Raw genomic sequence first — 12,262 nt, 5'->3', positions numbered from 1 at the left:
AATAATATTCATAGGTGTAGTACTTATCATGTAAGTGATCAAGTATGTTCACTTCAAATGGTAGAAAAACCACTGATAACAATGACAGGCTTAAATAACAACGCATGCTGCTGCTGCTAAGTCGCTTCAGTCGTGTCTGACTCTGTGCAACCCCATAGACCAGCAGCCTATCAGGCTCCCCCATCCCTGGGATTCTCCAGGCAAGAACACTGGAGTGGGTTGCCATTTCTTTCTCCAATGCATGAAAGTGAAAAGTGAAAATGAAGTTGCTCAGTCGTGTCCGATTCTCAGTAACCTCATGGACTGCAGCCTACTTGCCTGCTAATAAGCATCTATTAGGTGTGGTTTCTTATTCCTATAAGCTGAAGGTCCATAAGCAGAACAGCTTCAGCATTAAAAAATGAACTGCCAACATTGAAATATTAACATCTGAGAAAGAACAAAGCAAAAATTTTGATTCTAGGACAGGTTGCATGTGTGTGTGCTAAGTCGCTTCAGTCATGTCTGACTCTGCACGACCCTATGGACTGCAGCCTGCAGGCTCCTCTGTCCACGAGATTCTCTAGGCAAGGGTACTGGAGTGGGTTGTCACTTCCTCCTCCGGGAGATCTTCCCAACCCAGGGATCAAACCTGTGTCTCTATGTCTACCTACACTGGCAGGCAGGTTCTTTACCACTAGCACCATCTGGGAAACCCCTAGCAGAGGTTACCCACTACTAAATTCTAACACTGTGACTATACAGTCAGCGTCAATTCCATAGTGATGAATTTAATGGCACTAGTGATAAAGAATCTGCCTACCAGTGCAGCTTTTCTTGAATTTGAGATTTAGTTTACTTGAAATATATTATATCTTAAAATTAGAACTACCTACAAAACACTGAAGTTTAGGTTTTGGCCAGTTATTTTAAGGTTTATGTGGTAACTAAAGTACAAAGGTTATATTAAAGAAATATAACAAACTACAGAGAAATACCTTTGTCAATTAATACATCATTCATTTCAGTTCAATAAGCACTGACTGAGAAACCTGAATACACAAAGTTCTTTAGGTACTCAAAGAATGCAAAGATAAGACCCAATCTCTACTCTCAAAGAACTTACTGACCAGTGCAAGGAACAATAATTTATAGTTAAACATTTAATATGTAACTAACGAGCCATGCTTTCAGCAACAATTTGTCACTTGTCCACCAAATGCCAGGCATATATAAGCAAGCACCATCAGGAACTGAAATAGAGGTATGAAATGTAACAGGAGACAAGCGTCATTCTGACTGAGGACTTCATAGGGCGGCATCTACACCCCAGGCTCAGAGTGTTTTTGCTTTGTTGAGGTCATGGCTCTCTGAGCACAAGGTTATAGGACTACTCAATAAAGACTTAAGATCTCCATGAATGTACAGCTTTTTCTTAGGATCCAAAGGCCTCACATTAAAAATATCTTCCAACGGGTTTTGTCTTCAAAGGAACAGTGTACCAGAAACCATGTAAAGACAGAATAAAGCAAAAACCATGCAATTATTTTTCTAACCTCATGTGCCTTTCCGCCACTCTTTTTAGTGTTAGTGTTATTTATAATGCTTTCTTCTATTCTGTAGAGCTCCAAGTTTCGGAGGCAAATATGAAGTACTAACTCAGTAAATGGGTAATCCTTGAGTGCTTCTTAGGAAGACCTAATTGGACCTTCAGCTTTCATAGCACGCTTGATTTGTAATTCTGCTCATACCTCTAATGAAAAATAATCTTTATAACGAAACAAAGTGTTCAGTAAGGTTAGTAATTTTAGAAGATAACAGGAAAGTATACTTATTATAGCTGCAGAATACTGTTCATTATTTGTTTGCAATAATGGCACTTATGCTTTTAAAATTCTAAGATAATTAGAATCAGCAGATATTTAATATGATTGACTTAAAGATTCAATTATTAAAACTATTCAAGAACAATGAAAAAGTAATAAAGTTATAAACATATGAACTTACTCTGTATACAAATCTTCTATCATTGCAACAATAATAACAATGAGAGATACAGCAAATATCTGACATCCAGAACCAATGAGAGAGGAAAATATCAGTGGGTGACTTGATGGTCTAAATACATCTCCGTGTACCTGCTTCCATCCATATTCATCTCCAAGGTCTCTATCCTATATATATATATATAAATGTTGAGAGAAAAGAAAATAATCCAGAATGAAATTAAAATACATAAAATAGCTTAAAAAATTACAACTACAGTTGTAAGTTCCCTCCCTACAAATTTAGAGCTATTAAAAGTTTCAAAATATCAAAAAAGACATTTCAAATTTAAAATAATTTCTGCCTTAATAACTTATTATGTTATAAAGTGTGATATTACTGACATTCGGAAAGGTGGCTCCTGGTGGTACTCAGAAAATCTCAAAGAATGGAAAAAGAAAAGGTCTAGGAGCAAAAAGAAATGGTAACACAGGGAGAAAAGCCCAGCGGCTCTCTGAACATTACCTTCAGATGCTATTCTTGACATTACATCATGACTATGGCTCATGTATGACCAGGGCCCAGGTGGAGCGCAAAAGAGAAGATTAAAACCAGTACTAGACGCCCTAGCAATGCAGAAATGCCCCTTATAGCCTGGAGCCTAAGAAAATACACGGGGAATATATCGAATAGTTAAATAACTATCAGTCAGTTCAGTCGCTCAGTCATGTCCTACTCCTTGCGACCCCATGGATGGCAGCATGCCAGGCTTCCCTGTCCATCACCAACTCCCAGAGTTTGCTCAAACTCATCTCCATTGAGTCAGTGATGCCATTCAACCATCTCATCCTGTCGTCCCCTTCTCCTTCTGCCTTCAATCTTTCCCAGCATCAGGGTCTTTTCCAATGAGCCAGTTTTTCACATCAGGTGGCCAAATTACTGAAGTTTCAGCTTCAGCATCAGTCCTTCTAGTGAATATTCAGGACTGATTTCCTCTAGGATGGACTGGTTGGATCTGCTTGCAGTCCAAAGGACTCTCAAGAGTCTTCTCCAATACCACAGTTAAAAGCATCAATTCTTTGGCATTCAGCTTTCTTAATGGGCCAACTCTCATATCCATACATGACTACTGGAAAAACCAGGGCTTTGACTAGACGGACTTTTGTTGGCAGAGTAATGTCTCTGCTTTTTAATATGCTGTCTATAGTGCTTTTTTAAACAAAACATTCAATTATGCCTTTTCAACCTGAGTAAGCAAATATCTAAAACAGAGTTTCTTAAGAAACATCAATCAGACCCTCAAGATAATCTCTGGGTTTCTTTTGGTGGCAGCAGGGGAGGGGGAGTGGTCTGGGTCAGCTATATTTGAGAGGCAGCAAATATTTCACGTTTTCATACTGTTCATGGGGTTCTCAGGCAAGAATACTGCAGTGGTTTGCCATTCCCTTCTTCAGTGGACCGTGTTTTGTCAACAACTGAAAACTGAAATAGTTCATCTATCCTCTGATATTTCACAAGACACATATGCATATTAAAGTTTTTATTTAACTGTTTTCCAAGCTTATTTAATTATGGAGCATATCTACACAGAATATTCATTAACAACTGAATCACTCTGCTGTACATTTGATACTAACACAACACTGTAAATTAACTATACTTCAGTTTTAAAAAAGGGGAAAAAAAAAAAAAAAGATTAGCCATTAACATTCCCTGATGATCAGGACTCTGTGCTTTCACTGTCAAGGGCATGGGTTCAACCCCTTGTCGAGGAACTAAGATCCCACAAGTTGTGCAGTGTGGTCAAAAGAATTAACAAACAAACCAAAAAAACCATACTTTTGCTCATTTACAACACTGTTCTATAATTTAGTAAAAATAATTTCAAAAGCAAACCTCTGAACCATCTGAACTAAATGTAAATCAATCTTTCCACTCACTCTTAATTTTATGCAACATTTAGCAGCATTAGAATGATACCAATACAAGTCGACAACCTCCTAGCTGCAATTCTGAAATCAAAAGCTCTGAAAAGTGAGTCTGTTTCACAAGCTTGACATATCCTTCTCTGTTGGCAAATCTCAAGACTGATCTAACAAGAGATTACCTACACTGTTTATTTTATTCATCCCACTTAGGGTGAACATTCATACGTTTTACTGAAAACACATTAATGTATTTGATTATAGGACATTTAATCAGGGCACTTAAAAACATTAAAACATCTGATTGGAGTTTATATCTTTCTAAAGCCTGAAAATTCTGAATTCTAAAGATCAGCTGATCTCAGGATTATAAACCCAGTTCCAACATTCAGAAACACTTGAGTTAAATTGTTTTGTAAATACAATGTATTAATAAAATGTTTGCTTACCATGTCATCCATTTCTTCTTCTTTACTATACCGGGCATAATCTTTTCTTAAAGTTCTCATTAAAATCATTGAAACTAAGCCCACCAAGAAGATAACCATCATGAAGGAGTTGAAAATTGAAAACCAGTGAATCTAGAATAACAGAAAATAAAGTATTACTTTCATGAAATATCAGTTACAAAATTCATAGGTTTCATGATGACAATAGAATGCTTATGCAAAAGAAAAAAAAAAAAACAGAAAAATCTTCTAAAACTTTTACATGAAAAGCCAAAATTAAAATACACTAGAGAAGAGTAATCAAAGAGATTGGCTTTCTTTCCAGTAAGCTTCAGATGCATTAAAAGTATGATACTGTATATATAGATTATCACAATCAAAGTGTACAAATGAAGTACAATTTGGCCACACTGAGTATGCTATTCAGCATTACAGAGAAAGAACATGGGTTTTGGAATCAAAACACAGTTCAAACACAGGCCCTGACCCCAGTTTTCCTTCATCAAAAATGAAGGAAATGATACTATATCATAAGTGATTTGTACATTTTAATATATATGTAAGCCACATGTCACCATTGTCTGGCACAGGTCAGTGAATACTCAATAAATATTAGTTCCCTTCCCTCTAACTGAGCAACAACCTGAAAACCTTATCAAAATGATAAGACTAAACCATCACAGTTGGGTGCCGTGGACTTAAGTCACCTTCCTATCCACAGAACAGAGAACTCTTAGGTATTCCATAGTTTCTCAACGTCCCCAAGGCTCTTGACTTTGATTCCACCCATACATTTGTAAAAAAATTATGTTCAGATGCAGCACATATGACTTCAACTATGTCTGTGGCACTGTCCAAGAATTTCTCTACATTTTAATTCCCCAAAATTCTTCCTTATGGATAGTTTCAAAACTTCTCTTCTCTCTCACTTCATTTTTTCCCCCTTCCTCTCCATTCCCAAGCCATCACCTCTCACCTGACAGCTCTAGTGGCCTCCTAGGTGATGACCTTTATGTTTGGCCTTTCCCCTTCCTCTCAGTCTATCCTGTAACAGCTAATCCAGTATATCTTTCTGAAACATCATGTTCATATATCACTTCTCTAAAACTTACAGTGACAGTCCCTATTTTTTCACATATCAAAGAGAAAGTGTTAGCCACTCAGTTGTGTCCAACTCTGCTACTCCATGGATGGTAGCCCACTAGGCTCCTCCATCCATGGGATTTTCCATCCAAGAATACTGGAGTGGGTTACCATTTCCTTCTCCAGGGTATCTTCCTGACTTCAGCAATCGAACCCAAGTCTCCTGCATTGCAGGCAGACTCTTTACCTTCTGAGCCACCAAGGTAGCTTGCATAGCAAACCTAACCTATTCACATATAAAGTTTCTCACAAAAGTATCTCTTAAGATTTATAAATGCACTGTATAATAATAGGTTTTTACAAAGATTTGTTTCTGCTACTCTGGAAATTAATGACCCAGAAAAGGACAAGAGAGAAAAAAATTATACATACATATATATGTGTATATACACACACACACACACACACACACCTCATAGCTTTTTTCAATTTATCAAATTTTTGAAAAGAAGTTTTATATAGTTAGTATTTGGTAGTAAGAAAGATATGCCCCCAAATATTAAAATTTTAGCAAAGATCTCTATTTTCTAATCAAAGATGCAAACTTTAATACCTATTATAATGTACTACTAATAACCTGACATTTTATAATATTCCTTTATCCCCCAAATTATAAAATGTTGTATGATTCTGAAGTTATTAACCAAGGGATATATTTCTTTAAAACAATAAAAAAACGAGATGTCACACAGCAGTGACTGACCCTCTGAACTGCTGCCTCCAGCACCCTCTAGTGTTGCCAGCCCTAAAAGTAGCACTCCAGGTTTACCACAAACATTAGAACGGTGGAGATTAATATAACCACCAGTGCTGCTTCTGCTTGAGCACCTGCTATCGAAGGTTTTATACCAGAGGTTTTATAAACACAGTCAAATGGAGTTTCACAACAACTCTGCAGGGTAGTATAACCCTCGCTTCACTGTTGAAACAAAGCTAAAGAACTGAGTCCTCTCACCAAGGTTACAGTAAATGACAGAGACTGGGTTTACATGCAGTTGGAGCTCCTAAGTCTGTGCTTGTAACTCACTGTATAACAAACAATCCCAATGCTTCCCAGTAGATCCCATCCACTCCTGCCTACTCAAGGAAAAAGGTTCATTAATTCTCCCCCATCTTCTGCATCGTCAGTTTTGTATTCTTTATGGAACCCCATCAACATACAAACATGTTTTCCTTACATTTCAAAAAACAAAACAAAAAACACCCCAACTCCCTCCTGGTCCCATCTTTCCTGCTGACTACTGCACCATTTCTTCACTCCCATTAACAGCCAGACTTGTTGCCTCCAATTACTCTCCCCTCATTCTCTCTTACACCAGCTCTGTTGAGACTGTGCCCCACTACTATACCTAACTTGTTCTTTGTCAAGTTTACTGATGACTCCAGATGAATCCACAGTTACTGTCAGTACTCATCTTACTGGCCCACCAGCAACAATCCAGAACTAACCTTTCTATCAGAAAATGACAGACTTCCTTCTCCTGGCTTTCAGGATGCCACACAAGTCTTTTTCACACCATACAAGCATCTCTTCAGAGCGCTGAGCTGGTTTTCCACTTTTCTCTCTAAATTTACACTACTGCCCCCAGGGCTCAGTCCTTAGTGCTCTTCTATTCCTGTACACTCTTTCTTGGCAACTGCATTCGGTCTCACAGCTTTAAATACTACTTATATGCCAAAAACCACAAGACTTCTATCTCTAGCCCCGGCCTCTCTTCTGAACTCCATTTGACAGATCCAACTAGCTGCTCATTATCTCCCTCTGGATGTCCTGAAGACACTTCAAAACCACCATGTCCCAAACTGTACTCTGATCTTCCGCTGCAACTCTCCAAACACAGTTTTTTTGCCCCATAGACAGCAGCTCCACTTTAACAGGTGCTCAGGCCCCTCTGAGCTCACATCTGAACTCAGCATTATAGTTAAACCTTTGAGACTCACACCCCTCACACTGTGCCCTATAGATGGCAATTGCTTACTGTGTGACTGACTGAAGCACACACTGAATGTCCTCAAGTACACAATTTACCCACCCTGTGTTGAAAAAAGGATGGATCAAGATATTTGTCAAATCGATCTTCAAATTTTACATCTGATTTTTTCCATTTTACCTGGAAAAAAAAAAATTTGAATATCAAGGACAGTAAACAATACTCTGAGCAAAATTTGAAGATTTACACTCTAAGAATAAGAAATTTGAGAAATGGTAGAAAGTTACTACCAATCTGAGAAGTTGAAATACATGATTTAAAAAACTACCTAACTTCCCTTTCTGTGTATTAACAAAACTTATGACTTTACTTAGAGTGATCATTTCAGTTTTCAAGGATTATTAACTGTTAAATTCTCTGACCTCATAAATGTGGTAATAACTAAATAGACAAAATAAATTAAGAATCTGAACATCTTTGTCTTTAGATTGCATTAGTTTTATTACAAAGATTGTGTTTCTTCATAAATACAGCTATGTAAACATTATTTGTACTAGGTACATATGCACAAAGGTTGAAAAACTTTCAAAACTATCTAATAGCAATGGACTCATTCTAGTTACCAGGAAAAGAAACTCACAAAGAGAGGCTACCTACATCAGATTTCTCTTCTTTCCATTACTTTTAATCCTAATAGAACAGAATTAACTTGACAGCTACAAAGGGCTATTACTCTGCAAAAGCATCTTATTCCATCTGATAAAGCAAAATATGGTAAACTACTCATCCAGAAATTTTCAACATAGCATCATCTCTTAATCTGCAACAGTAAAAAGGAAAGATAAAGAGCACTGCTAAAAAGTAACCATGAGAATACATGGCTGGGTTAGCTAACTGCTCAGTTATAATGGTAAACTTTCCTGAAGCAACTGGTAGGTCCTGCCATTGCATAACAGGTATCTATTACTACAGACTTAAAGTAAATCTCCTTGTTTTCAGGCTTACTTACAGACACTGGGGAAATACAGTCTAATAAGATTTTTACTATATAAATTAAATACTGAGCAGTATTTCTGTTGCATCCCATTTCAAGCTACATGAAGTTGTAAAACTTAATTTTTGATGTTAAGTCACGAACACTTCTTCCTGTATACAAGTATTTTCATACTTACTGAATATGACATCTGGATTTTAGTATTGGGAACCAGTTTCACCTTTCCTTCACTAGTAAGATTAACATCAACAATTCGATTTCCATTAAAACCGATTTCAAGTTTTTTATAGGTCCAAAGATAATAATCTTCTCCATTTTCATCTGCTTCACCAACTATACCTACAAAAGAAATAACACTTCACACAAGGTATGTAACATCACTTACAATATTTAAAACACATTAGAAACTAAAGCTCAGTAAAAGGCATTTTTACAAAAAACAACAACATTACCATTATTCCTTACGGTTAGAACAAGGAGGAGCTGTGGGCTGGACTTCTCTTTGTTAACTACTTGGCAAACCCAAACCATTTTCACTTCATGGTAAAAAAGTGATGAACAGCTCAGCATAGTCTATCATTAATTTGATCTTCAAAGTTCATACTTTGATCCTCAAAGTACACCTTCACTGTAATAATTATGACCATATACTTTATATTCCCTGATACCTCAAAATTTCAAGGAAGCACTATATTACCACTTGGCAAGGTTCTCAGTTTAGTGGCCAAACTAAAATTAAAACCAAGGTTTCCAGAGTTCCAGTCTCGTATTTTCTCTAATAACCTATGATCAATCCATTCCTGATAGTTGTACATACGTATATAAGTATTAGTTGCTCAGTCATCTCCAGCTCTTTGTGACTCCATGGGCTGGAGCCCATGAGGCTCCTCTGTGCATGGAATTCTCCACGCAAGAACACTGGAGTAGGCTGTCATTTTCTTTCCAGAGGATCTTCCCAATCCAATGATCAAACCCGGGTCTCCTGCACTGCAGGCTGATTCTCTACCATCTGAACCATCAGGGAAGCCTAACTTAAAATGCCTCCTCTTTACATCTCAAGTCTTAGAATTATCCTTAGGATTTTGTCAACAAAATGACAGAAGTGTTGAAGATAAATGATAATGAGGCAATAGTTAAAATGACCATTTTGATCACAATTTGGGATACTGAAGGAGAAGACCCAAACAAGGAAGCAGGTAGTAGCTGAGGACCATCTCCTGCACCCTCATACTGTCAGTTAGTTATCCAATGTTCCCTACACCCAAGCCTATAAATTCATTAGACAATCTTAGGTCCTAGAAGTTACTCCTTGGGTCTTCCCTCTAAGGTCAATGCAACTCATGAAAGCTTTGCAGGGGGGGGGAATCATTTTTTTATTAAGAATCATTTGCTTATTAACCAAAGCTGTTCTAATTGGTACAAGTTCAAGGAATACAGATGCATTTTGTTTCAGGTTGTAGAGGGATAATAAAATCCTCCTAATAATTAATTTCATGGAAGTTTATTTACCCATCTACTCTGAAAACTCTGAGGGTGAAGACAATTACACTAAATAGGAAAGCATTCTCTGAGGGACTTTTAAAAGATCTAAAACCTTTATCCCAAGAAAAGTCAGGTAAAGATTTGTTTCTGACAAGGTTTTCCACGGTTCAGACATTCTAGGACATTCAAAAGTATCTGCCCTAAATATGGCAGAAACCCAGAGCTAAAAAAGATTTATGTTAAGACAGGAAAACACAGCTGCCATGTTGCTATGGAGGCCCAAGAAATGACTGGAAAAGCTTAAGGTTCCAGGCAGGAAACCCATAAGCAATGAAAAGAGCAGAAGAGGGACTTGCTTTCTCACCAAAAAGAGGAAACCCAGATTAAAGGATTCTCCTAAACTACAGGCTCAGAAATCTTCAGCGAGTATTCAGCAGATCTTCCTGCTACCCTCAGAGCTGATCAGAGAAATGTCTGTTATACTAATTATAGTCATTTACATGGAATGCTTCCTATTTATACCTAATTAACATGCAATACAGCAATGATGCTGCATGCAATTATATCTTGACAGTAACTTTCTTATAAATTCCATCTTAGTCATAGTGTTAGTCGCTCAGTCATGTCCAACTCTTTGCGACCCCATGGACTGTGGCCCGCCAGGCTCCTCTCTCCATGGGATTCTCCAGGCAAGAATACTGGAGTGGATTGCCATTCCCTTCTCTAGAGAATCTTCCCAACCCAAGGATAGGACCCGGGTCTCCTGCATTGCAGGCAGATTCTTTACCATCTGAGCTACAAGGAAGATCCTTAATTCCATCTTAGTACCATATTAAACTCTGCGTTGATAGTTCAGTCTTGCAATTTGCTTCTCATGAATACAGCAGGCTGCTAATAATTTTAAGAATTAGAATATTAACTATATGTACTAATTATATATAAGAACAAATGTCCAAAGATCAAAAAACAAACAATAACAAACGCCACTAAGAGAAAAATGTGATCAAACATGCTGGCTATGATAGATAGCTGTACTTTTGCATATTAAGTAATTTACTCAAGTCCAGCACAAACAATGTTCGGATTATGCACAAACTGGTATTACTATTCCATTGCTCCTCTCTATCAACAGAGATGAACCAGGACATACAATATAAAAAAATAAAACATAAAAAAATTTAAAAATTTTTTAAACATAATAGACTTTTGGAAAATAACATAAAACTAGCAAAACAGTCATTCAGGAGACTCTCGTACCTAAAAATCAGACCACCACAGTTCTGCATAAGATAAAACCAGAATATAATTTTAAAATCCTATTCAGTCCCCTTGATTGTATTTGATAAATCAAAGTAAGATATGAGAAAAATGGGGGCAAGAGGAATATTTCAGACTGTTCAAAGCACCTTTTAATTTCTTGAATGTGAAAAATTATACTGAATAAAAGTTATATTTTCAGGAATTTTCATGTAAAGTTTGACACAATGTCAAAAATCTTTCAAGTAACAGGAGACCATATAAAATCTGTATTAAAATAATTCTGTGGAAAAGAGTGAAAACACATTTATTGATTCGGTGTACAGTCGCCTGAATTACAAGAATCTTGCTTATTATGCAAGTACCCCCCAAACTTTGAATGTGACCACTGTACTTACCCCATATTGGTAAGTCGTCTATGTACATCTGGTACCAGTAGTGGTTTTTGATAGCATACACAAACGCATCTCTCTTTTCTTTATCTAAGTCAATTTCACAGTAAGTGCCTGGCATCACATCATCTACATAAAATAAAAACTGCAAATCAGCACTCTCGCTTGCAGAAGAGTTACAGGAAAATTAGCACACGCAAAAACAACATTTATAGAAGTTGAAATTTCTACTCGTAACAGTTGAACCTGGGTGATACATATATAGGAATTCAATATACAATTCTTTCCTCTTCTGTGTAAGATTTTCACAAAAGAATTTTAATCACCTTTATTTTCAAAGATATCTTATTAGTGAAGAATGTGTCTCTTATAGAAAGAAAATTATATAGAACATCTACAGAAAAATTTTCAAATGAATAAACTGATTTAAAACCGAAATGAAAAGCTTAGAACACATAGGAAAGCTTCATTTTATTTAAAAAAACTCAAAAATATAATCCTAAGTAAAGCCAACAATTTCTACCTACACAATCTCTGAGATTAGTATTCATCTGAACATTCTTGGAAGTGCAAGTCACTGGAGGCCACAGATTCTATGAGAAATGCCAGTGACTTTTCATAATTCGGAAGATTAAAAGGCAAACCTCTATCCAGCAGGTGTCACTGTATATAAATTACTGGAAAGTTCCCTCGAGATGAGTCATCTCCATTCTTGACTGCTTTT

The 12,262-nt window shown here is 36.8% G+C and overlaps 1 protein-coding gene across 1 annotated transcript in view; it reads right to left on the bottom strand.

Moving 5' to 3' along the window:
* Nucleotides 1-12,262, bottom strand: part of TM9SF3 (transmembrane 9 superfamily member 3) — a 58,896-nt gene that overhangs the window by 25,594 nt on the left and 21,040 nt on the right. Inside the window, exons 3-7 of the mRNA XM_018041395.1 lie at nt 11,545-11,667; nt 8,586-8,746; nt 7,516-7,593; nt 4,340-4,471; nt 1,987-2,153 (exon numbers count right to left, since the gene is read on the bottom strand). Of these exons, the coding sequence (XP_017896884.1) occupies nt 1,987-2,153; nt 4,340-4,471; nt 7,516-7,593; nt 8,586-8,746; nt 11,545-11,667 (661 nt within the window). The remainder of the gene's footprint in view (nt 1-1,986; nt 2,154-4,339; nt 4,472-7,515; nt 7,594-8,585; nt 8,747-11,544; nt 11,668-12,262) is intronic.

This window comes from Capra hircus, chromosome 26 (genome assembly GCF_001704415.2).
Source record: "Capra hircus breed San Clemente chromosome 26, ASM170441v1, whole genome shotgun sequence".
NCBI lineage: Eukaryota > Metazoa > Chordata > Mammalia > Artiodactyla > Bovidae > Capra > Capra hircus.
Note: the sequence above shows the minus strand (reverse complement) of the source record. Positions and strands in the feature narration are given on the sequence as shown.